General features: G+C 30.8%; 1 protein-coding gene and 2 long non-coding RNA genes across 4 annotated transcripts; all 3 read right to left on the bottom strand.

Annotated features, from left to right (window-relative positions):
- Positions 1 to 846: 846 nt before the first annotated feature.
- On the bottom strand, positions 847 to 26,157 carry LOC126780428 (uncharacterized). Of its 2 annotated transcripts, none has more exons than XR_007670494.1 (5): positions 25,996 to 26,157; positions 25,728 to 25,847; positions 1,806 to 1,928; positions 1,565 to 1,692; positions 847 to 1,448 (listed from the first exon to the last, which is right to left on the bottom strand). It is a non-coding gene; the product is annotated as an uncharacterized LOC126780428 (long non-coding RNA). The 2 variants fall into 2 exon arrangements; XR_007670495.1 differs by lacking the exons at positions 25,728 to 25,847; positions 25,996 to 26,157 and adding exons at positions 2,030 to 2,149; positions 2,685 to 2,834.
- LOC126780427 (uncharacterized) lies at positions 13,064 to 21,642 on the bottom strand. Its single transcript, XM_050504910.1, has 6 exons — positions 21,600 to 21,642; positions 18,865 to 18,966; positions 14,529 to 14,576; positions 14,358 to 14,446; positions 13,379 to 13,474; positions 13,064 to 13,292 (listed from the first exon to the last, which is right to left on the bottom strand). Exons 3-6 carry the CDS (start codon positions 14,551 to 14,553, stop codon positions 13,191 to 13,193), a joined length of 312 nt encoding a protein of 103 aa, XP_050360867.1. The 5' UTR covers positions 14,554 to 14,576; positions 18,865 to 18,966; positions 21,600 to 21,642; the 3' UTR covers positions 13,064 to 13,190.
- Positions 24,550 to 25,623, bottom strand: LOC126780430 (uncharacterized). Its single transcript, XR_007670498.1, has 3 exons — positions 25,510 to 25,623; positions 25,269 to 25,396; positions 24,550 to 25,152 (listed from the first exon to the last, which is right to left on the bottom strand). It is a non-coding gene; the product is annotated as an uncharacterized LOC126780430 (long non-coding RNA).
- Positions 26,158 to 27,565: the final 1,408 nt, after the last annotated feature.

Raw genomic sequence — 27,565 nt, 5'->3', positions numbered from 1 at the left:
CATGACGCAACTTCAAGTATAAATACATCGTTAAACCATCAAAAATGGAGTCTCGAGCAAGATTAAAAATAGATTGGTCGACCTTTTAGTATAATGAAAACTAAACTAATGAAACAGTTTAAATATCTACAGCGTTACTCCAAAATAATATGCCGTAGTATATAATGGGTACTATGAAAGTAAGCAAAATTCATTAATCAATCATTATTTCAAAATTCAAAATATCTTTAGCCGGATTTGCAACATGTTACTACTACAAAAATATATGGAACTTTATATTTTATACAGATTACAAATTCACTGTTTAAACTGTTCCTACTGGTATAAACTATCTGAAATTATTTTTTCGTATACACGTAACTCACCGGTATTAATCAAAGCTATTTTTGTATAAGCAACAATGAATTATGTACAATTAACTACAACAATAACGCTTTGTGTTTGGTAAAAAATAATTATAATTTGTAAATCACCTAATAATGTTTGCTGACTAAAATGGCATTTCTATTGTGCGTTAGTGTTACGTTTTGTCAATTAATTTAATTATATATTGAAGTGTGATAAGTGACTTGCAAAATCTACATATCGATAGCATATGTACCTATATCTTATAATCTTTACTACATAATTAATTCTTTCTATTGATGAGGAGTCGGGGAATAAATAATTGTTAATAAATGTATATATTTTTAAATGTTAATTGCTTGAATTAAATTATTGAATAATTTGCCAATTAATTCTTATAGTTGTGCTTAATGACTTGAAAAACCACAAATCGTATCTTAGACCAGTTAAAGCGCAATAATCAATTAAATGATTTCGGTTACATAAATGAAACAGCGTACGTTACATTTTCTTCAATTTTTTTATTTTTTTTTTGTCCCGATTACACAAGGACCATAAGCTACTGATTAAAATACTACGGAATTAGTAACATACAGTAATTATAGCCGGTTGTTTTGTTAAATATTTGCATATATGTAACAAACCAACATTGAGCTAACCTTAACTAGAATAATAATTAATGTTTAATCGCTTCGTAGAGTTTTGATTTCAAACATTTATCGATAACGCATAACCGTTAAATTAGGTACAAGGTCTTTAAAGTGTAAACTGCCCAATCGCCCTGATCTATAATATATAGGTACATTATACATAGTAACTTCCACTAGCACTAGCCGGTTGCTTTGTTAAATAAATGGCAATATATGTATATAACAAAGCAACATTAAAATTATCTTAATTACAATACGCGCGGTCTAAGTTGGCAGGTCTGAAATTAAGTGATGGAAAGATATCATAGAGAGTCAAACTTCAGGTCCGGCATTTAGATTGCGCGTATTATACTAGTTACAAAGTCGCTTCTGAATTAAATAACTGCTTCAAGTAAAAACTTCGAACGCGCACAGGATTGTCCGTTCGGTACTGGAGACACAGGCACCGAGGACCTTGAAAGGGAAAAGATAAAACATTATTATTAACACTACCATTTATTTTATTCAGTGAAATATTTTTATGCGTTTTCTCCATTATTTGTATATTTAAAATATAATTTTATCATTACCTTCTAAAATTTTACAAGTAGGCATTTGGTAGGTACTTGTTGCGCCAAATCCGTCGCGTTCCGCAGCTGCTCTGTTATAGACCCCTCCCCCTCCTTAACCTAAAACTGAAGGAAGGGGAGGGATCATCCTGCAATCAATAAAAATTTGTAAAAATATATTCTGAACCGTTCACTAAGACCGCGGCTACTTACTTAAGTTCTGTTATCATTGTTTTTTAAATTTAAATATTATGACACTTACTTTAGGGCAGCGTTTTTAGATGGCGCAAATTGTTCGAGCTTAAAACTCTTTGAAGTTTCATGTGAAAACTTCCAACACGCGCAGAACCGCCCGTCCGGTGCTGAAGGAGCAAGCACCGAGGACCTTGGAAGAGAACATAATATTACATTAATGAAACACGATAACTCACGTTAATAACATAAGTATAATTTGTTAACTAAAAAGAAAATATATTAACAAAGTACCTTTAAAAACCGCCGGATGCACTAATTGTTGCGTCACCTCCGGACTCCGCCGGGTACAGCAAGTGCGCAGCTTTATACCCCTCCCCCTCCTTACCTGTCCGAAGGAGGGGGAGGGTAAGCCTGAAATCAATAATAATTTATAAAATGCTGAAAAATATATATAGTAATAAAAATATTTCCGAACGTGAAAATTGTCTTTTTTTTATAGAATAGGAAGGCGGACGAGCATATGGGCCACCTGATGGTAAGTGGTCACCAACGCCCTTAGACATTGGCATTGTAAGAAATGTCAACCATCGCTTACATATCCAATGCGCCACCAACCTTGGGAACTAAGATTTTATTTCCCTAGACCCTGTAATTACATTGGCTCACTCACCCTTCAAACCGGAACACAACAATATCAAGTACTGCTGTTTTGCGGTAGAATATCAGATAAATGGGTGGTACCTACCCAGACGAGCTTGCACAAAACCAGTGAAACTTTGTCTTCGAACATTTACCAAGATTACCTTAACACGAAAGTCTACTAAATGAATGTAACAAGTTCGACTGTTTTTTTTTTTTTAAATTACGATTACATGCTTATAGTTTTAAATAAAATATCTAATTCCAAAAGAAATTAAAATATATTGTAACAAAAAAAATCACTTACGATTTTTAAAGAACTGCTAAGGAAGTTATTGCTTTTTATACACTTTATAATTTAATTAATTATTAGATGAAAAGCTGTGATTTAGGTAATTTTTAAACTGAACACTTATATTATGTATTGCTTAAAAAATATCCGGAAAACGTATTAACAGTTTCGAAACAAGTACTGGAATGTCTGGAGTCCCGGGTCCAGCTAGAGGCAGACATTCGTAGATCGCGCATGCGTAGCTTTATTTCAATCAATACAGGAACTTAATAAGGCAGCGTACACAGACATAAATTAAAACATAAAACGGGACGAGGTTGAAATTAAAACATCTAACTACAAAATAATAGAGGATAAAAAATGCAATTTATAAAATATTATTCTTAGCTATATAAACAGTAAGCAATAAGTGGAATTCACTTAAAGTTACCATTGCTACTTTTATATATTTAGATTTTAATTTATCGTCGTCTTTATTTTCTTTCCATTTCTCCAGTAAAGATTAAATAATTAAGCGTTTGGTAAAAAATAGTAATAATTTTTAAATCACCTAATAATGTTTGTTGACTAAAATGGTATTTCTATTGTGCGTCAGTGTTTTGTGAATCAATTTAATTATACAGGGTTACAGGGTAATATGTCACGATCCTTTTAAAGGGTTATAGTTCAGGACAATAGCTATCAAATGACCCCCAAAATGCTTATGCAAAAGTGTATCGTTTTCGAGTTATTAATTTTTTAATATTTTTTTTATTTAAAGGATGTTTAAGATTCTAAAATTCAATAAAAAAAAAATCAACGTATTTTCCCTATTTTTTTTTGTATTTCTTGCTAGGGTACATCCTAGTTAATAATAACCAGTTATAAAACAAAAACAATCTTCAAGCATTTTTAAATTACAGATCCAAAACTGTACAACTTTTCGATTTTTAATTTTGATTCTTTAAGTTACTCGCAATTTTTTTGTAAAAATCACTATGGCTCTTATCGTGCGGATCATTTTAAAAACATCTGCGTTTCCTTAGCTATCCATCGGTACATAAAAAGTACAGTAACAATCATAAACTCAGGAGAAAATTAGATAACAAAGAGACCAGGTAGGAAATTCTAAGAAATGCTATTGTTAAGAAATTAAATCTGGATCAAAGACAAAAGGACCTCAATGCAAAGTAGTTAAAGATTATTTTTAATAGGGGTAATAGGTAAAAAAGGAGAGATAAACCAGAGCTGTTTGTGGAATACTATTATCAATTCCTTTGAATTTACCGTCATTTTTTCAAATTTCCTTTTATCTCATTTATTTTAGGAATAAGAGTAATAAAACCTTCTGTTGAGTCTTTTTAAATTACAGATCCAAAACTGTACAACTTTTCGATTTTTAATTTTGATTCTTTAAGTTACTCGCAATTTTTTTGTAAAAATCACTATGGCTCTTATCGTGCGGATCATTTTAAAAACATCTGCGTTTCCTTAGCTATCCATCGGTACATAAAAAGTACAGTAACAATCATAAACTCAGGAGAAAATTAGATAACAAAGAGACCAGGTAGGAAATTCTAAGAAATGCTATTGTTAAGAAATTAAATCTGGATCAAAGACAAAAGGACCTCAATGCAAAGTAGTTAAAGATTATTTTTAATAGGGGTAATAGGTAAAAAAGGAGAGATAAACCAGAGCTGTTTGTGGAATACTATTATCAATTCCTTTGAATTTACCGTCATTTTTTCAAATTTCCTTTTATCTCATTTCTTTTAGGAATAAGAGTAATAAAACCTTCTGTTGAGTCTGGCTTACTGTCCACGCGGCTGGATTGTATCCCTATCATTACACACCCGTACACGTGATTGAAGAAGGAGATCCTGCAAGACGTTTAGATTTTTGCCGATTTATGCTACACTGTGATGCAGAAAATCCCAATTTTTTGAGAAAAATTTTATGGACAGACGAGTCAAAGTTTGACAAAGATGGTATTACTAACTACCACAATATTCGATATTGGTCTCAAAAAGAACAGGGAAACCCTCACAAAAAGCGATTAAGCGGTTCCCAAAGTAAACCTTTAAATAAAAAAAATATTAAAAAATTAATAACTCGAAAACGATACACTTTTGCATAAGCATTTTGGGGGTCATTTGATAGCTATTGTCCTGAACTATAACCCTTTAAAAGGATCGTGACATATTACCCTGTAACCCTGTATATTGAAGTGTGATAATTAACTCGTAAAATCTACATATCTATAGAATATGTACCTATATCTTATAATTTTTACTACATAATTAATTCTTTCTATTAATAAAGGAATCGGGGAATAAATAATTGTTAATAAATGTATATATTTTTAAATGTTAATTGCTTGAATTAAATTATTGAATAATTTGCCAATCAATTCTTATAGTTGTGGTTAATGATTTTGTGAATCCCGAATTTCGACATTTCTCCACGATTCAAAGTCACTAGAGTCCATAGCTAAAGTTTTTAAGAGGATATCTGTGTGTGTGGGTTTATTTACGTGTGTGCGTAATAAGTAAGTAGATGCGTTATGATTTTTTTTCGTCACGTCAACTTGAGAACAAAAAATGATATCGAGATGGGACCAATTGCATTGGAGGCATTATTACACATTCTATCGCTGATTAGATTTTGAGTAAAATCGTTCCTCATTTTTTGTTTATATTAAAGAAACTAAAAAAAAGGAAATTAGCTGAATAACTGATTTATTTATATTTTATATGTATTATAGTGAGAATAGGTTAATATGATAGGTTAAATAGTTTTTACTAATAACTCAATCAACTTAAAATTGAGTCAAAATAAAAAAAAATGTGTTTTTTGTCGGAAATCAATTATTCAGTGGTTATGAGGCAAAGAACTATTTGAACTTAATATTGTTTACAGCAATAAATACAATAGGAAAAAACATATAGTATTTTCATTCTTACCATTGGGAAGTTAGCCAAGTTTGTATTGTGTTATTTTTTTTGTTTATATATTTATGTATATTTTCGAGTCAGTAGTTGAAAATAATCATTCCCTTAGATGGTTAAATATAAAAGACATGAGAGTGGACATTTGAAAAATTAAAGCTAATAGGATGTTCTATTAGCCTTTTTGAATATCTAAAATCTAATATCAAACGCTAAGATTTTAATTTTTTTTTATAGTATAGGTAGGCGGGACGAGCATGTGGGCCACCTGATGGTAAGTGGTCACATACATTTACAGAGCCCTAGATATTGGCTTTGTTAGAAATGTTAACCATCGCTTACATCGCCAATGCGCCACCAACCTTGGGAACTAAGATGTTATGTCCCTTGAGCCTGTAATTACATTGGCTCACTCACCCTTCAAACCTGAATACAACAATACCAAGTAGTGTTGTTTTGCGGTAGAATTTATGATGAGAGGGTGGTACCTACCCAGACGAGCTTGCACAAAGCCCTACCACCAGTAAATTAGTAATTAGTATATTTAGTATTGTTATTAAATTTGTATTGGATGTTTATTTGTTTACGTGGAACCACATCCACGCCTCACATAGACAATAATAAGAGAAATTTAAGTTCAACAGGTTAACCAGACCCTAACATCAACATAACATGTTATCTGTCTATAGCATAAATTTTGTGTAGTGTGCCAGGAGAATGGGCAGCTGCCCATTCTCCCAGTACACTCCCAAATACACCGCGACACCTCCACAATATACCTCACCCCACTGCACTCGCCCACAAGTCTGTCCAGCCCGGAAATTTAACGCAATATTCTCCATACTAACTAACAAATATATAAATTAAGTAAATGTAATAATATATATATTTTTTAATCATTTATCACCCATTTTACTGTATTGAATTAAATGTAAAGCTACTATTTTTTCGAAATATAGATTCTACCGAGAATAACTGACAAGACACGCAGTAGTTCCTCTTTTCCGCAATTGTTCTTAGGTATTATTTATCCTTAATAAAAATCAAAATTGGTTGGTGTCTTCAAATCCAGAGTAAACAGGTTTCTTCTAGGCAAGCATGCTACATTCTAGACCATGTCGATGCTTAAGAAAAAAACGCTGGCCGCGTTTGACCGTTGACTTGCCTGATATATATATAAATAATAATTATAAGAAATTGACATATTAAAGGAAAAATCGAAAAACAAATCAACAAATATTAACTCCAAGCTTTTATGTCATGTAAAGTCTGTGAGTCCTAACTATTATTATAAATGGACAAAAGGGTACCTAACACCTGCCCCAACCTAAAAACGCGGACGAAGCCGAAGGGGGAAATTAGTAAGAAATATTAAAAGAAATAATTATTTTATTTATAAATGTATTTTTCGATATAGTGAAATTTAAAATTAGTTAAAATTAACTGTAGAATTTTATTTCAGAAACGAATACTGTTCCTTTGGAAGGAAAATACCTGGGTCAACGTATTTTTGCGAAGACTGCGAAGCCTAGGTGAAGCCTAGGACTAGGTGTTTACCTAAACTACTCGTGTTTTAAAATGATTGTCATTATTTATTTTTAAAATTATATCCAATGGAACTACTTAAATCAAATTAAGCGCAAGGGCACAGTATACCACGTATACCTCTCCAATAATTAACAAATCGCAGGGGCGAAATGCCGTTAGTTTTAATTAACTAAGAACTAGCTATTTCTCACTCTACTATACGTCGCTTGCTCTCTTGACAAAAACCCTGATAATTCATTTATGTATTTCAGATATAGAAGGTGAAACATAAAACAGTGCTGGAAAGACACTTCGTAAGCAGTATTTTGTATTTTTAAATATTTTTATGTTTTTTTGGAAGTAAAATATATTGTCACCTTAGTTAACTACGCGAACGAATTCGGGGATATCAGCAAATTTGTCCTTATTTAAGTGGGAAGTCGTTTCGGGGGATATTTTAGCAATAGAAACATTTAAAACATTTTCTGCTTTTGAATTGATATCTATGCATTTCCTAAGTTTAATATAATGGATAATATTTTCTTTTTAGGTTAACAATAAACAGTATCAATTGCATCCCATGTAAGGTTAACATGGATTTATCATCTGAATTTAGAATTTTATATCTTATTTTTATATTTAAAATATTCTACAAGGTATTAAGGTAATGAAATACAAACTCATTTTCATATACGTTATGGAAGTTGACAAAAATGTGAATTTTATATCTTATTTTTATATTTAAAATATTCTACAAGGTATTCTCATGATTCCATTGCTACTAACTATATCATTTTTAATCTAATATATACTCACACGTAGCCCAGTCGTTAATCTTTGATTTCAACTTTCTATAAAATGTTTAATTTTTTATACATTTTTAAATTTATTTTATACTAGCTAAACCCGTGGCACATAACGGATATTTGAATTATCTTAACAACTTACTTTGAAAAATAAAAATAATCATAATGAAATGAAAAATGTAAGTTGAAAATCGATAAGCATTCGTATAATATGAAAAAAAAATGAGTAAGACTGTTAGGATACAAGACTTTTGTGCCAGACTCTGGTGGAACTGTTGGAGATATCGAGGCTGACAGCCAATGATTCCCCATGCTTGTCAATAGCTTCACCCCAGAGGTGCGTTACATACGTACGACCGTTTTGAACGATCATTAATAAGACAGTGAAATTCTTGGTAACGGATCAGTTGATTGTTTAAGATCAGTTCCATAACCTTACAAAGTCACTATTCACTGAAGTGGTAGCTATTGGCAGATAATTTGTTACTACATACATTAGCTCTTCTCCAAGCCTCCGGCACACATCTTGTAGTGAGAGAAAGTTGTAACAGGTGCGTTACCACGTTTATAGGATATAAAAATCATTACAAGGCAAGAATCATATGTTTTAAATAATATTTTACTTGATTGTGAGTAAACATGGCATCAGGGCCGGAGACCCAAGGTGAGCAGAGATGGTATTTAAAAAAGTGATGGTTCCAATATGCATTTGTTATTATTTTAATGTTTAAAAAGCATTTACTTTGAAAAAGCATCAGTAATCATAATTAAATCATTTTAATATATGACCAACATTAACTATTTCTTGATAAAGTACAGGTAAATCATATGGTCTCAATTCATAATATATTTTCAATAGTACCGTCAGTTGTTTGCATGTTTAAAGAGCGTGTCCAATGCTATCGCTTAATGATTTCGACGAAGTTTTCTTTCTATAAGAGTCGAGATGGCCTAGTGGTTAAAACGCGTGAATCTTAACCGATGATCGTAGGTTCAAGGAAAACATCGTGAGGATACCTGCATGTGTCTAATTTCATTGAAATTCTGCCACATGTGTATTCTTGGTAGAATATTTGCTATATTTATATATTAGGTAGAATAATTGCTCCAATGCATTGGAGCGGCGTTGTGAAATAAGCTCCAAACCTTCTTCTCAAAAGGGAAAGGAGGTCTTAGCCCAGCGGTGGGACATTAACAGGTTGTTACTGTTACTGTTCTATACTATTATAATAATAAAGAGTCTTCTCTCCGTGTCCGACTGTGACCCCTAATGAGAAATCAATATAATATGACACGCCCAGTCTAGACGGGACAATTGTTCAACAGGTACAATATCTCTGAGAGAAAATTTAATTTTAATCTGAGAGTTAATCATTTTCAGAAATTTTTAAGAACAATTTCAAAATACCGCAGAAATCGTTCATGAAATTTCAAAATGTGCATTAAACATAATAACAACATGTCAAAATTGCACGCATTAAAATAAATACAAAATGGTTTTTGAGGATATTATGTTGATATCTTATAAAGCGCGAACGCACTAACAAAAAGATACTTAGATTGGAAGGAATAGCTTATAATTAATTTATTAGAATACTTTTTAGTTTTTAAGTAAAATTCATGATTTTTTTAAATTTGGGTATTCAAACATCGGGCGTGAAAACGCTTAAAAGCAAATGACGAATATCTATTACTAGCTGGCCCGTTGCCACTTCGTTGGGTGGTAAACATTTTTACTTGTGATCGATTGGCCGAACATTAATATTTTAAATTATCTCTTAAACTATGCAAGATACTGTAAAAAATGAATTTTTATCTGAATAAAATTTCTTTAGTAATAAAGCAATTTATTTTTGAATAGATGACGTGTTTTATATAAAAAAATCGTCTAAAACCGGTTCTTATACTATGTCGTATTATCTCTTCAACCATTGGTCCAAATTATAGACAGTTCAAGGGAAAAGTCTTTTGTTTTAAACACTTGGACGTTAAGTTTACTTATTTTGTTAAGAATTAATAATTGTTAATAATATGACAAATAAACATGACTTAACGATTTAAATGAATCGAATAAAAAACTCTACCTCTTTATAACATTAGTATGATGCTAATATTTAAATATTTCTAAAGTACTAATTTTTACATAGAGTTAATATTTGAATTTTACCCAAGCTTTGTAGCTCTATTGCACCGCGCTAATAATACGTAATAAAGAAAACATATCTACCTCAGGAACACACATTTATTTAATAGAAACAAATCAAAACGTATAAAACATACCAATGAAATTACTACAATGGTTACCTTAGCAAATCTACTATATATAATGTATAGGTGTTTAAAATTAAACAAATATTTTTAACTAACTCACTAACCTAACGAGCGTGTTTTTGGACGCATGTTTAAAATAATTGTATATAATAGGCCGTTGTTTGGAATTAAAAATAACTTACGTACTAATTATACATAAAACTACGTATACATTTACACATAGACATCAATTTAACATATTCAAGGTTCACATTTAATGCAATAACTTTTGCAAGATGTTTAAACCTTACTTCCTACGTCAAAACATTCCAAATCTCCTTAACTACCATTTTTTTATGTTATAGGCAGGCGGACGAACAAACGGGCCACCTGATGGTAAGTGGTCACCACCACCCAAGACATTGGCGATGACAGAAATAATAACGACTCCTCACATCGCCATTGCGCCACCAATCTTGGGAACTAAGATGTTATGTCCCTTGTGCCTGTAGTTACACTGGCTCACTCACGTTTCAAACCAGAACGCAACAGTACTAAGAATTGCTGTTTAGCGGCAGAATATTTGATGAGTTGGTGGTACCCATCCAGACGGGCCTGCACAAAGCCCTCCCACCGGGTAAAACTACCATAAGTAATTTACTTTGTTACATCCGCTCATACTCAATTCTGGTAGAGTTGCTTACAATGACAATTAAATATCAGTAATACCCGACCGTGGACGTCGAACCGAGCTGATGGAGCTTAAATGTAACTATAACTTGTATTATTATTATATATAATTAGAACATCCTCCGGAACTTACTACAAGCCGACACTGAACACCGATACAACAACATTGACAACACCATTGAGTTCAAAGAATGATAGAATGAAGAACAGATTAAAATTTACTCAATAAGGAAAATTAATAAGGAACATGTTTTTAGTACACTTAACTATTGATGAGGCGAAGCAACCGCAAAGTAAGGAAAATAATGGAAATAAGAAAATAAGTAAGAAAATCGGTTCTTTGTTCACACTATCACATGACGCGAACGCATAAACTTGAATGCGTCTGTTTTCTGGGAGGATGGTTAGTTTTCCAGGTGGGTCGAGCGAAGCCTGCCACGTTAAATATTTATTGATCCTAAAATAACTACAATGCTTCATTTGACGATAATCACTAGCTTTAAAATTAATGCATTTATTAATCTTACAGTTAACGATATGTCAAATATAAGATTCATAAGCGCGTATCTATTATTATATAGCGTATATTTAAGTAGCATGTAAACTGACTTATATAGTTACGCTTTAAGGATCTTCAATATTGTTATTAATATAAATAATTCAAATTAAAGTATACACACATAATTTATAGCTACGTTTTTTAGATAACTAAGATGAAATGCATATTATATTCTTAGTTTTAAAATTAAAGATAAATAAAAATAATTAATAGATTCATAAATAATAAATAATCTTTCTTAACAATAATTTAATCGATGTTTATGTGCGTGTTTGCTATGTGATTTACCCTGTGGGCCAATATATGCGCAAGCACCGATTACAAATATTTTTCAAAAATAATATTCGTTTTGTAACTGTTATGTACCAAAATATTTTTATCAAAATTACTGTAAATATTTGATGTGACTTTAATATAACTTAATTTACTACTACACTTCTCTCTATACCTGTTTTATTTATTCAAATTATACAAGTATATTTAAATTTAAATAAATAAAAAAATATAAATGCCGGTTCCGCTATGTATTACTTATAATGTGTAGATAAATACATATCTTATGAATTTGGAGTTCAAACATTGTTTTAATAATTTAACCAACTTTCAAAAAATATATCGTATTAACAAACAAGTTAACACAGTTGAGCAATACATACATAATAATACATTTGTAAAATTCTACAATAATTATACATCCCAAATTTAATAACATTATAATTGAATTTGGACTATCAATGTTTTAAGTAGGCTATGGTTTATGGGCCAAATATAATCTAATCTATATATATGTCTCTGTAAACTTGAATAATCCGTAGAGGACCCTGTCCCTAATAAAAGATAAAATTTTTATTTTCTTATTTCTTATTTTTCAGTGCTTATCCTAATAAATATTTTTTTGCTTTATCATCGTATATTAATATTTTAATGAAGCATTGTCACAAAACCTTATAGAAAAATACTTTTACAGTATACATGAATCAATTAAAATAAGGAAATGAAAAAATAGATTTTACAAATATTATATAATATATTTTATATTATATTATTTAAAGTTACGTTTTTAAAGTTTTTTTTTTTGTAATGTATTTTAAAGAAGAACAATGTCCGTGGAACGTCTCATAGAAACGTAACTTCAAATAATATAATATGTCAAAAAAATGTCAACAAAACATTTGACAATTCTTAATGTAATTCGATTATTTATACCAAATCTTACTTTAGGAAAATAATCATACGAATCATAATTGACCATAACATAGTAAAATCTTCGCATTTCATCAAATTCATCAAATTCAAGTTTTTAGACATATCTAGAAAAACCTCGTATTTAATCACTTGTTTGGCAACGTCATCTAAACAAGAGGAAATAGGTATTTCCAATAAAAATATAAGATCTGGTTATGAAAAAACATATCAAGTCTCTTCTATTAATATATTCACTCTCATCGGTCCCCTCGTCAAAACCTATTTTATTGAATTAAATTCTATTTATTCTCCAAACATATTTGACTTTGAAAATGGTTATCGAAATGTATTTGTGTACAGTAATTTTGAATTTACCAGAACATGTAATACTCTGTGATTTCAAAGAACTTTCCCTAATTTTGACTCAATTGATTTTTAAATAAATTAAATGTACAATATCCTTAATCGAAACGCAGTAATATACAACGCAATAACATTATAATTTTCGTTCAAACCAAAGAATACTTTTATGCATGAAGAATAAATAAACATAAAAAAAGTTTAAGATACCGATTGTTTAATTTGGTTTGTCAACATCGTCTTCTCCTTCATGTTTCTTCGGATCGGCTTCTTTAAGCGACTTTTGAGAATCTGTGTGATCGAGCACTGACGTAACATTCTGGAACAATAAATACATTATATAAGCATTATTACATTTACACATTTACAATTGTATTTAGTAAATTTGTTTTTTTGAAAGGGTACATTTCTCTCATCACCGTCCTTGCATGTTTGAGAGGATTGTTCCAAGTTATCCTGCGTCACGTTGCCGGCTCCAGGAGAGGTGATTATTGATATCACCTGTGAAATATAGTTTTTGTTAAAAATGTTGTATATAGATTAGTAACGGACATTGTAAATTGATTAGGTGAAAATAACTTTAAATCTGATATTATCTCTAACAATAAATGCAAAACAGCAAGTAAAACGCAGTAATTAATTTAATAATAATTCTATAACCGAAAGTTCACATAGTAGATCATTAGTCATAGAACTCGATGATAAACTTACACGGGTTGATAATAATATAATGCAACTAGCAATTGAAATACAAACTCATTTTCATATACGTTATGGAAGTTGACAAAAATCTATGACGAAACAACTACGTTACAAGTATAACAGAAACAGCCTGTGAATGTCTCACTGCTGAGCTAAGGCCTCCTCTCCGTTTTTGAGGAGAAGGTTTGGAGCTTATTCCACCACGCTGCTCCAATGCGGGTTGGTGGAATATACATGTGGCAGAATTTCCGTGAAATTAGACACATGCAAGTTACCTCACGATGTTTTCCTTCATCGTCAAGCACGAGATGAATTATAATCACAAATTAAGCACATGAAAATTCAATGGTGCTTGCCCGGGTTTGAACCCAAGTTCATCGGTTAAGATTCACGTGTTTTTACCACTGGGCCATCTCGACTAAAAGTATATATGATGTATAAAAATATAACATATAAAGCATATTTATTTATATACGCAATATTAATTCATAAAAAATGAAGATTATGTCTTTTCATGGACACGACCTACAATGTTACTAGAGTTCTAAGTAATTATTTATAAATATATGTTCATGTATGTTCTGCATGATGAAAAATTAATAAATGAATAAATAAACAAAATATACCTACAAACAAAATATTCTGAGTACGCACACAATGAAAGAAAATAAATGAGACATACTGTGGCGTCTACGGCGGCAAACAGCTTTTTGAATTTTAATAAGCCCTCTTTTATTTCATTCTGCTGTGGCTCTGTGTCATCTGAGAACACTGCAATGATAAATGAATATTTTAACCTATCTCTTCGTATTTAACTTTTATTTAATAATAAACTTGTCATTTATATACATACATTCCTCTTCGAGTTCCTTATCCATGATGTACTTTTTACTGGAGTTCTCTGCAACAATTGTATAATTATTTTTGTATATGTCTATATGTGTATGCGTGGTCCAGTGAAACATGTCTTAACCAGACCAAAATCGCGAACTTAAACATGTCTTTTGTTATTGCAATAAATAGGCGGACTATCAAATGAGCCACCTGATGGTAAGCGGTCACCATCGCCCATAGACATAGGCACTACAAGAAATATTAACCATCCTTAACATTGTCACTTTGCTACCAACCTTGGGAACTAAAATGTTATGGTGGTAGCTACACTGGCTCAAATGGCCGTTCTACAATACAATTGCTAGAATATGCGACAAGTGGTTGGTACCTACCCAAATGGGTTTGCAAAAATTTTGGCAAACTAATGTTAAATAATAAGAATAAAGTTGTAAAGTGCTAACAAACCGAATTTGAAAAATGTAAAATTTGATATAGTACTCGATAACTACAGTTACAGTACGAATTTATTAGCGCTACTGTTGATGCCCAATGGGCCTCCATTTAAATTGATTGGTCATTTACCGATATTGACACGGTTACACTAATATATTTCATTTACCTTCACTGTATATATTCTTATGGCAACATTCTACATACAGAAGTGCCGTGACTATATTTTGCCGATAATTACAGAAATTTGGACTGAATAACACACATCAAAGTTATGTTATGATTTCAGAACGGGCTATTATACTTTGAATACGTATAAAAAGTTTTGTGTCTGTGTAGTTGACCGTGAAGCAGTTCTCACGTCTGTAGCCAACCTGTATACAGTACAGAAGACTTAACCTAACGAACTATTAAACAAACATTGTAATTTAAACAAAACCTTCTAAATACGAACTTTGCCAAATTATATTCAATAGATGATTATACAATCAGTGAGTTTATAAAAAAAATAGTACCAAGGAAATGCGTCAGTTATTATTTATAATGTAGAAAATAGTAAAAATATTTTTTTAAAAAACAAAACCGCTGAGATTTTTTCATCGGTTCTACAGGTTTTTATTTGTATTTTATGGCAAATTTGTTTTTTCTTCTTCATTCTTACTAATATTATAATTGCGAAAGTGAGTTTGTTCGTTTGTTACGCTTTCCTGTCTACCAAATTTGCATGCACATCGTCAGGGTACAGAGAAAAGGACCTATGTCGTTTTCTGTTCCTCACCAGCGGCGAAGCCGCGAACAAAACCTTGTTCTTTAAAATTTAATAGAGTAAAAATAATGCAAGTAGCAATAAAAATGTTTACTTACGATTTTTAAGACAACTCCTCAATAACTTATCGCTTTTATTCACATTCTAAAGCAAACACAAACCAAACTATCCTTTCATTACATTTCAAATGAATCACTGATATAAAGATTACTAAAAAATTAAAAACAAGCACTAGGACGTCTATATTCCCGACCTCGGGCTAAGCTAGCAACAGATAGGTTTGCGCGTGCTTATATTTATTTCAATCAATACAGTGCAATATGAAAACATCTACAAACTACGTCATTCAAACACCGATTGGCGCGAAATTCAAAATTGATGCAATGTTTTTGTAATGTAACTGTTATTAAATTTAGATGACTGAGACCGAAATACAACTAGTATTTAACCCTTAACGTATTTATTTGCATATGCATCCGGGGAAAGGGGCACAAGGCCAATTTATTCGAAATTAGTTGAGTATGCAAATATAATCAAATAATTACTCCGTCCGTCAAATCGTAAACTAATGTAACCTATTTCTAAATGTATAGGGAATTGAAGAATTATGCAAAACGATACAACTGACATGATAATACAACAAAATTTCCGTTTTTTTTTAATTATATAATTGAACTTTTAGTTTAATTAAATATTTATTCTATATATACATCGTTCTGGTCTTAATTCTTTTTGAGTTTAACAATGAACAAATGAATTTATAATGTGAATACTAATATTAAAATATAAAACCTTTAACATAATAAAAAATAATAAAAAAAAACAAATAAATAGGAATATGATAAAGAAGTTGATTGACCTAATTATTTATTGAACTTTATCCTACGATTTGCGTTAGCTTAACATGAGAAAGGAACCCCAAGGTCGACAAGCAACAACAACTGGTACTCGAAACTCTTTACTCTTGGTAAAGAGTTGGTTGATAAAGAAAATCTTTCATGAAGAGTTTTTGAGTGAATTTTCCTAATATTAATATAGTGAATGACTTTCTGTTTTTTCTGACATTAAATTATCAAGATTGTATTTCGCGATGAATTTTGAGTATTTTCTTGCAGAATCCATGTGCCTTATATTTTTATAATATATGAGTATATAACAGTAGTTGACGAGCAAAGTCGAACGGTCGAAAAAAAAACGATTTCGAATGAAACATAAATTTACTCTCAAAATAATGTCACAACTGAAGCTAATAAAGCCTCCCGCATAAAACGCCAACCATCCTGATCTTGGTTAGCCCGCATCCGTCCCGTACCTGCCACCCTTTTTAAATAGTCGGTTCACCTTGCCGCATGGTGTCCTACACTACGTTTGCCTAAGTGCGGTCTGCACTCGCAACACGTACACAATACAGGTATATATAATACAGTAAAATTTTATGATCATTTCTGTTTATTATTCGTCTAATTATTCATCTTTTTACTAATATCTTCGTAGTCAACATGATGTTCAATGGTAGTAAATGATTGTAGACTTACTAGCTCATCAAATTTCCATGAATAAAGTATGAACGATAAATTCATGGAGATACTAATAATTTATGTTTTAGTCTTCGATCAGAAATTGTGAAAACTTATCGAGTTTGTAATGTACTTAAAATAGACACTTATATACCGGTCAGTATTATTTATGATGATTTGATAACTACACAGAAACGAAAGTAAGGTAAGTTTATATATAAGATATAAATGTACCCCTTTTCTCTCTAGCATCCTAGAGCAGGAGGGGTGAGATAAGAGGCTAAGGGCTATGTTTCCCAATCCCTCGTTACGTCTTCCATTATAAGGCAATACTCTGTTCCTGATATATTACCATACACATCTTATAATGATTTTAATTTCAGAATTTGCTTATCTCAAAAGTTTCGATAAGTAAAACTTCTCGCGCATGGAGTGTAGCCACTACGCCTTGTATAATCAAGTATAAATCATAAGCATAATATATTAAAACAGTAGACGAACAATTCTTGAAAATCACACCTTAAATGAAATGCTTAAATATGTCTGAAAATGACATCCGTGGGAGTGGGTTTTAGTGATATAAGATTAACATATACACATTATCGATAGTAAATATTGTGAGATTGAAGTATTTCACTGATAGCGCTACATTTATAATAAACTTATAATTTATGATTTAATGTAACAAATTAAAGTGTTGCTATTTTCAAAATATTTATACTGAGATTACCTGCCATAATTGAAATTTAAATGTTCAATTTTAAATATTCAAAGTTACTACAGGTATTAGGTACATCCATGTATTTTGATATTTTAATAATTACAATATTATTAATTTCTCGAAAACCAAAATAAGTCATAATAAAACAATATAAATGAATCACGTTGTTTTATTGTATTTTCTGTTATTACATGTTCGAAATTCAAATAGTATGATACCTTAATATACCTTCAATAGCTTTATATTGCAAAGCGGAGCTCATTACAATATTATTTACTAAATAAAACCTTTCTGGTAAAGGTTTTATGTATATTAGTTTAGTAGTTTTTTTTTTAGTAATACATTACAAATATAACGCCTCCTCCTTTTTAGTTTAGATATTAAGTAGACTTATTAATAAATATACTAAAATTTGGACACAAATTTATTTTTAATAAAATCAATGTAACATTACTCAATACAGGAAGTACACTGCGTTCTTACTCGAATAAGGTGTAATAACTTTGTGTATGACGTTATTAATTGAGACTGTTTTAATATAGAAAAATTATAGAGCCTGACATGCTGAAGAGTGATTATTTTATGAATATTCAGTTATTTTGTCATTGAAAATAATTATAAAATATGATTTATATAATTTTTTATTTATACTCTGTTTTTTATCACCTGTCTATAAGCCCAGGTCTGTCCTGGGGTCCCGGGATCATGAGTAACCAATCCCGAAATCCCGGATTTAGAAAAAAGGACTACAAGTGACAAAACACAAGTGACAAGGTTGGTGGCATAGCTCTCATTAAACGTACCTTTTATAATTATTATAATTTTTAGCAGTTAAGCTGATATATAAATGGGTTACAAGTCCTACTGTGAGTACGACGCGGAGCCCGATCGTGTGGCATACCTTCAATATTTCTACGTGGTAATACACAAAATCATCGACATCGCTCAGGCGCCGCACCGCCCGCGCCGCCGCAAAGCATCGTGTGGTCCGTTACCATCGGAGCTGAAATTGAAATAAGTAAATAGTTATATATTTTTAAATAAAATCGTGTTCTTTTAATCCTCAGAGGTCATAAATTCAATCCATTATTGAAGAGTCAAATGTAATCAAAGTTTGACTTTAAAATTCCTTTGTAATATAAATGTGTTTTGTTTATTAGGATACTAAATTTAAATGAATAATTGAAGACTTTAGAAACCCGCCTTTATATATTTAACTTATTTTTGAGATTGCTTTTTTAACTTATTTTTGATTATGTGGACCTACCAAAAAGCATAGGTTGGGCGCTCATGTGAATCTAGCATAGCTAGCTAGCCAAGGTAATACGAATAACAGCTGATAGTGTGATGTTTGACAAGACTGAATGCCGTAGTCTAGTGGAGATGATGTAGCTAGGGGTGTGTATAACGTAGCCGTCCTCATTAAAAAAAAATATGGATTAAATTTCAAACAACCGTACCTGAAGAAAAGGTCAAGCCTAGCTTATAATAATAGATTTAAATCACTGGTTCTCTTACCAGCATGAACATATCTCTTCCTATTTACTATAGCTTGCGCAACACCTGTAAGATTGTCCTTTTTGAGCTGAACAAACGCATTTACGCGTTTCCCCCACATGATATGTGGGGTATGAGGGACTCGCCGGCGCTGAAGGCGGATACCTTTGACTCTAAAACGCCCTACTTTGACTAAAAAACCAGCGGTACCCACTCCGTCTTTTCGGGGGACGTCATGGGATCGCTTGCGCATACTACCGTGATGTAACATTCAGATCTATGTTTTTTTTTTTATCTTGAAGAGACTAAACATAATTAGATACATTATTTAACAATAAAATCTATCTGCCAAACCATTACTCAGTTTTCGGTTAATATTTATATGAGTTTCTAAAATGACAGCAAACCAAACACGTCTGTCAATCGTCAGTCAGGTTCACAAGTGTCTGCAACATGAAAAATAAAGCAGTCAAGCAATACGTTAAATGACAGGAACCATAAGTGTGATTGAAGAAACTTCAATCAATATATACTGTATCTAATAGTTATTTATAATCAGTTAATATACTTTATTTAATTGAGATTGAATAAAATATGATAACTGATAAAAAATTGTTTTAATGCAGCCTATCACTGATCGACTCTTTATCCTACACACATTGAATATTTTCTGCTATATAAGTCTTATACATCCCGAATTACCCTTTTGTCAAAGCATTCAAAGCCTATTTCGAATAATTTTTGCTGTAGTAAAAGCTAGATTGCTGAATTTTCATTAACCAAAAGGACATAATATAACTAACTATAATCTGAAATTATATAAGATGTATACAAATAGTTTGTATGCTTACCGCCAGTAAGTTCTTTAATTTTGTCACTCACCGATCATAAAAATTTTAAAAATTAACACTAATAGAAATAAATAAAAAAAATAAAAAAAGGAAAGGAGATCTCATGAAAATATTTGACATGAAATTTGCAAAATGTGATTTTTGCAATCATGATACTTTATCGAAATAACAAAACCAACGAACATATCAATATATAATCTAATGTTATTAAAAGAAGAAAACGTTCCATGCATTATTGAATTATGACCTGTTTTAGCAAAGGTGAATGAAAGGTTTTACAATTACTGAGTCTTCTATTTAGTTCATTTATTTTAATCTTTCAATAATCAAACAACAGACACATATTGTATGATCACTTACAGCTAACTTATCAGAGCGTACAAGAATGTCCAAGAAATATTGAAATTTACAATTATGTAATAACCCATAATGTACGGTCCCATTGTAGAACTTATTGGCATTAATCTTAATTGGATAAATCAAAGGTATTTCCATACTGCTAATTATGTATTATCAAACAAATATAAAATTACATATAATGTAATTTTATAATATATGCTGTATATAGATAATATAATTGGACACAATCTTATAGTAATTGTGGTATTCATTATAACAATATAATTTAGAAGACAATTCGGTCAGCTAGCGGACCAGGCTTGTAAAAACTAAGAATGTAAAGAGCATGGTGATGCAAAGACAAGATGATAATCAATACAAAACAAAAAGGTAAGTTTGGATACAGAACAAATTTTCATTTATATTGGGATAACTATTTAAAGCCTAGAGTATCTCCCACTGGATTCTGCATACCCTTAGACATGATATAGTAAGTCATCCACTCCAAAAGATAAAGTGTTAAATTGCTTCTTCATAAAACAAAAACATCCTATACACATCAATATTTATTCTGGTTCAATGATAACAGAACCAGAATAACAAAAAAAAAAAGAAAACAAAAGAATCATTCCATGAATTCAAAATGTAAATAATATAACAAAATATTTCCAGAATATTCTAAAATTGCAAAATAATAATACATAATAGCAAAGCCAAGAATAAAGAATTATAGAAACAAATATTTATAAAAGTTTAATTATCACTTATTTTTATACTTTAAAAAGATATCTGTTAATACAAACACTAATACTAAACTCTTTATAAATTCGTGGTTGAATATTATATTCAACCACGAATTTATAAAGAGAATTATTGGGACAACTCACCTACAAAAACGTAATATTTAATTTAGGAATTTTGAATATTAAGTTTAAATTCGATGGCTTACCTGATTAAGAACGGAACGGTATTTAAGAAAACAAACAATCGACTTAAGCTTTTGAAATTTAAACTTTTGATAGTCAGCATTTTGAAGGGCCCATTCAGTGTGACCAGCAATAAATACAACTGTCAGTGAGTTAAATAAAACTTAAAGACAAAAAATAAAACTTAAAAACAATTATTTATATATTTATTAAGATAAACGGCAATTTTTTGTATTAATAATATTACGACCATTTTCTATATAGAAACTCATCGAAGATGACAGGTAATAAATAATAATATGTAAAGTTTGAATCGGAAAAAAGTCATTATTATATTACTTTACTTTATACATCACTTTAGACAGTAGAGAGATTATACTAATTGGACATAATATTATATTATATCTAATATTATATTCGAATTTGTTGTTTTAAGAGAATTAAATTTATATTTGTATTTATAATTTTTTTAATAAGTTCAGAACGTCCAAGCAATTTTACGTTCTGAACTTATTAAAAATTCATTTGACTAAGCAAACACTTATATTTATGTCGTTTAGAAATTTATATATATAGAATATAGTTATAATTATAAGGAAATAAGAACGAGACAAAGGAGCCAATTTTACGTTTTAATTTAAAGTTTTAAGCTTAACAAAATTCAAATTTTTTTTTCTAAGGAATTACAACTGTAATAATAAATACAGTTGTAATTCCTTATTTAACATAATAATGAATTAAATTGACGATTTCGTACTAATTTACTCCACTGACTTTTGTCACAATTAAATGAAATGATAAATATCATTAATTTGTAGGGGTTGAGTGCTTAAGATGACATAGTCAGAAAATATGATATATTATCACTACAGGTAGTTTTAAGTAATTGCGCTAAAGGTGAATCCGTTACGTTTTAAAGAATGCGCTCAGCTAATAGCTAATAAGTTTCATATCGCTAGCACCGAAGTAAGAAATTCAGCGTGGCGGACAGTTAACGCGTATTTCAAAGTAGTAAATGTTATCAAGATATAAAATTTAAAAAAAAAAATTTGCTCACGCTAACAACCTAATGTTGGGTGCTGGAAATACATGTAAGAACATCTGATGAGTGGGTGGTACCTACCCAGACGAGCTAGCACAAACCTCTACCACCAGTAAACTATAAACTAATTATAATTGGAAAAAAGATAAATTATATAGCACAAATATTCATAAAATTAATGATACTTCCGTTATCCATTTGGTAAGATGACATACTAGACCTCTGTGTTATCGCTTAAAGGATGTCTGACAAACGAAAATCGACTCAGTAGTGTTGGTCACAAGAAGACATGAATAAAGTCATTGAAGCTATAAAAGAAAATTACTTTTAACATTTAAACGTTTTAATGTACCACAAGCAATCTTTGTTCAAGAGAGAAAAGAAGATGCAGCTTAGCTTTATTGCAATGAACTATTTAGACAATTTAGGCCAAATCTAAGATGTTATCTTAGACTGTATATTATAGATATTATCTTAAACGTCCACACGTGTAAGATGACATAATATCAGGTGCAATTAATATTTGTTTTTAACTTTACATTAAAAAGTAATAATTTCGTTATCTCTATCTTACAGGATGTTATTTATTTTGCATGCTGCTGCTGCTGCTCGCCATGACGTCGTACGGGTAAAATAACGATGTTTTAATCAATAAGGTATAAACATTCGCCAATCGATTTATTCGCGCATACAGTAAAGTGCTAAGTGACTGCCTCGTTGGTCTAGAGACTATATAAGGCCGAAGACCCCAAGGTCCTAGGTTCAAATCCCACTTCGGGCTATAACGGGCAATAAAAAGTAATTGGGTTTTTCTGACGGAAATTCTCAGTAGTAGCCTGGAGTCTGGAAGTTGGAAGGGTGTACACTCCAGTGCCTGACAAAGCACGAAAAGCCGTTGGTCCTGCGCCCGAACTCTTTTCGATGGTATTGCCGTGCCATTGGATTATGAGATTAGGGAATAGAGAGTGCACCTGTGCTTGCGCACAAACTTGTGCACTATAATAAGTACTGCGCAGTTGGATAATATCTCTTGAGATTGGCCGCCGCGGCTGAAATCGATCCGAAGGACATTATTCTTGTTGAAGTGTTAAAGGGTATATAATAATATATATGTATAAAGCGAACATTCATTTCATTAAAATAAATTAGTTCATTAAATAACGTGAGCTCCGGGTGATATTAAATTAAAAGCAATGGGAATAAAATACTTTTCTGCAGCATATAAGGAGACTCAGTAGGTTCCCTTTTCTGACAATTAAACTACTTAGGAACAAATAAATAAATAATTAAATAAAATTGAATTACCTGGATGAAAATTAACGAATGCTAACTTCACGCTTTTTTTAACATGAATTAATAAAATAATCCTGAAGGGTGTCTCGAGCTCGGAGGTTTTAAAAGCCCTAACAGTTCTTTGGTGAATAAACATATTATCTATGTCTGCAGTTTAGCCTATTATAGCAAATGAAACGATTATAATATGACGTCCTATGGTATAGCTAATAACGTTATTTTATACATGTTCAACTTAAAGGTATTAATTAAAGGTCCAACACATTCAGCACTAAAAATTATCTAAGTATCACAAAGAAAGATAACCTATACAGAATAATTTACAATAACCTATATAATGAATGCTTTTTAAATTTAAGTAGTCTGGGTAATATATGTCTCATTAATTAACTGCCGAAGACAAACTTCAATTTGGGCTAGAAATATATATAATACATGAAGCGCAGCGCAAATATTTGTTATTTGTAAGATTATAAATTTATTAGTAAGAAAAGTGCTTAAAATATTTCTTTATAGTTGTGATTAATGGATTGATATATCAGTAACAGTCCAGTTAAATTAAAGCTAAATAAAAAAAAAACAGTTAAAGCGCAATAAACAATTAAATGATTTCGGTTACATAAATGAAACAGCGTACGTTACATTTTCTTCAATTTTTTATTTTTTTTTTTTGTCCCGATTACACAAGGACCATAAGCTACTGATTAAAATACTACGGAATTAGTAACATACAGTAATTATAGCCGGTTGTTTTGTTAAATATTTGCATATATGTAACAAACCAACATTGAGCTAACCTTAACTAGAATAATAATTAATGTTTAATCGCTTCGTAGAGTTTTGATTTCAAACATTTATCGATAACGCATAACCGTTAAATTAGGTACAAGGTCTTTAAAGTGTAAACTGCCCAATCGCCCTGATCTATAATATATAGGTACATTATACATAGTAACTTCCACTAGCACTAGCCGGTTGCTTTGTTAAATAAATGGCAATATATGTATATAACAAAGCAACATTAAAATTATCTTAATTACAATAAGCGCGGTCTAAGTTGGCGGGTCTGAAATTAAGTGATGGAAAGATATCATAGAGAGACAAACTTCAGGTCCGGCATTTAGATTGCGCGTATTATACTAGTTACAAAGTCGCTTCTGAATTAAATAACTGCTTCAAGTAAAAACTTCGAACGCGCACAGGATTGTCCGTTCGGTACTGGAGACACAGGCACCGAGGACCTTGAAAGGGAAAAGATAAAACATTATTATTAACACTACCATTTATTTTATTCAGTGAAATATTTTTATGCGTTTTCTCCATTATTTGTATATTTAAAATATAATTTTATCATTACCTTCTAAAATTTTACAAGTAGGCATTTGGTAGGTACTTGTTGCGCCAAATCCGTCGCGTTCCGCAGCTACTCTGTTATAGACCCCTCCCCCTCCTTAACCTAAAACTGAAGGAAGGGGAGGGATCATCCTGCAATCAATAAAAATTTGTAAAAATATATTCTGAACCGTTCACTAAGACCGCGGCTACTTACTTAAGTTCTGTTATCATTGTTTTTTAAATTTAAATATTATGACACTTACTTTAGGGCAGCGTTTTTAGATGGCGCAAATTGTTCGAGCTTAAAACTCTTTGAAGTTTCATGTGAAAACTTCCAACAAGCGCAGAACCGCCCGTTCGGTTCGGCAGGCGCCGAGGACCTTGGAAGAGAACATAATATTACATTAATGAAACACGATAACTCACGGTAATAACATAAGTATAATTTGTTAATTAAAAAGAAAATATATTAACAAAGTACCTTTAAAAATCGCCGGATGCACTAATTGTTGCGTCACCTCCGGACTCCGCCGGGTACAGCAAGTGCGCAGCTTTACACCCCTCCCCCTCCTTACCTGATCGAAGGAGGGGGAGGGTAAACCTGAAATCAATAATAATTTATAAAATGCTGAAAAATATATATAATAATAAAAAAATTCCGAACGTGAAAATTAACATGAAAGTCTGCTGAATGAATGTAACAATTTCGACTATTTTTTTTTAAATTACAATTACAAATATACACTTACGATTTTTTAAAGAACTGCTAAGAAAGTTATTGCTTTTATACACTTTCTAAATTAATTAATTAATAGATGAAAAGCTGTGATTTAGATACTTTTTAAGCTAAACACTTATATATGTATATTGCATAATGTTTAAAAAATATTTTCCAAATAAACGTACTAACAGTGTCGAGCCAAGCACAAGTCTAGATTCCCAGGTTCAGCTAGGAACAGATAACTTTGCGCATGCGTAGCTTTATCACAGTCAATAGGTTTTTACTTTGAAACAGAACTGCGTCCAGAAACTACGACTTATTAGAGTGCATTAAAATATTTTTTCTCAGTAATCGTCTGGATAAATCGAAAAGAGTAAATTTACATATTTTATAGGATTTTATTTTCACTGAAAAAAATAAAAACAATTATATGTATTACATATAAGCAAAATAACTTATGTTTTCCTTTTTGGTCGTAAGCTGTCTGCCACAAAACTTATTGACATCAGCATGTTGAATAATACAACCATAACCTTCGGCCTATTTTTGTCATAATATTTTTAGAAAAAAATCAATTTTTAAAATATACCTATTCAGCAATATAGTAATAGTAGTAATAGTATATAAAATAAAGTTCTCTTAAAGTTAATATTTTCAATACCTTTAGATTTGTCACGCAGCTTTTATATCGAATCCATTTCTTTTAAAGTCTAGGCTGGATCAAGAAACATGACATTTTGCACTGAGCACTAGGAATATTTTTTATAAAGTTCATCGTCTAAGAGTGTCAAACAGAGGATGGCAGTTTTTTTATATTGTAGTTTTTGAATTAGAAATTTATACGAATTTATCCATTGACGGAGAACAGACAGCTCACTAAAACTTTTTGTTTGTAAAAAGATAGAAGAAATGGATTCGGGAGCAATACCCATGTTACAAGTGGGATAAATTTTTAGCGGTATTCTAAAATTATTTTATTTAGAATACTTATCATTCCATTAATAATATGGTCCCTGTTTGATAAATATCGAGAAGATATTATACGGCAATCCCATATGCACACTAAAACAATGAGGTGATTTTAAAGAAATTCACATGAATAGTTATTATATTTTTAAATAAGACATGGATTATAATTATTTATTTCAAAATATTTGTTTGCAATGGTATAGTTACTAATAACATCTGCGTTTATCTTTATAAATTAAAACTGATGAATGCGCTTTATTTTTATATGTTATTTCTGAAATAGTGGATAATAATGAAAAACTCAGTCAGAAACACACATTTATTAGTCAGAAAATACTTAGAAGGCTTATAATATGCCGAAAAAAGTATTACAATAAGTAGTAACATACATCTTCAAATATAGTATCCAGCCAACTAACAAAATGATTACTGGCGTATTTTTGGACGAATGCTTAAATCAATTGTTAAAATTAAAAGTAAATAGTAGGATATGGTTTAAATTTAAATACCTTACACACTAATTACATCAATAGTAAACATCGAGAATACGGATACAGTATACACATAGACATCAATTTAGCATATTCAAACTTCACATTTCATGCAAAGACTTTTCCAAGATGTTAAAA

Source organism: Nymphalis io, chromosome Z, assembly GCF_905147045.1.
Source record: "Nymphalis io chromosome Z, ilAglIoxx1.1, whole genome shotgun sequence".
In the NCBI taxonomy this organism is placed as follows: domain Eukaryota; kingdom Metazoa; phylum Arthropoda; class Insecta; order Lepidoptera; family Nymphalidae; genus Nymphalis; species Nymphalis io.
Note: the sequence above shows the minus strand (reverse complement) of the source record. Positions and strands in the feature narration are given on the sequence as shown.

Coding starts and splice junctions, on each gene's coding strand:
- LOC126780427 (XM_050504910.1), bottom strand. CDS start 14,553: ATGGATAAGGAACTCGAAGAGGAAT. Junction 13,475..14,357: donor TTGCCGCCGTAGACGCCACA/GTATGTCTCATT, acceptor TATATTTCACAG/GTGATATCAATAATCACCTC. Junction 13,293..13,378: donor AGGACGGTGATGAGAGAAAT/GTACCCTTTCAA, acceptor TTATTGTTCCAG/AATGTTACGTCAGTGCTCGA.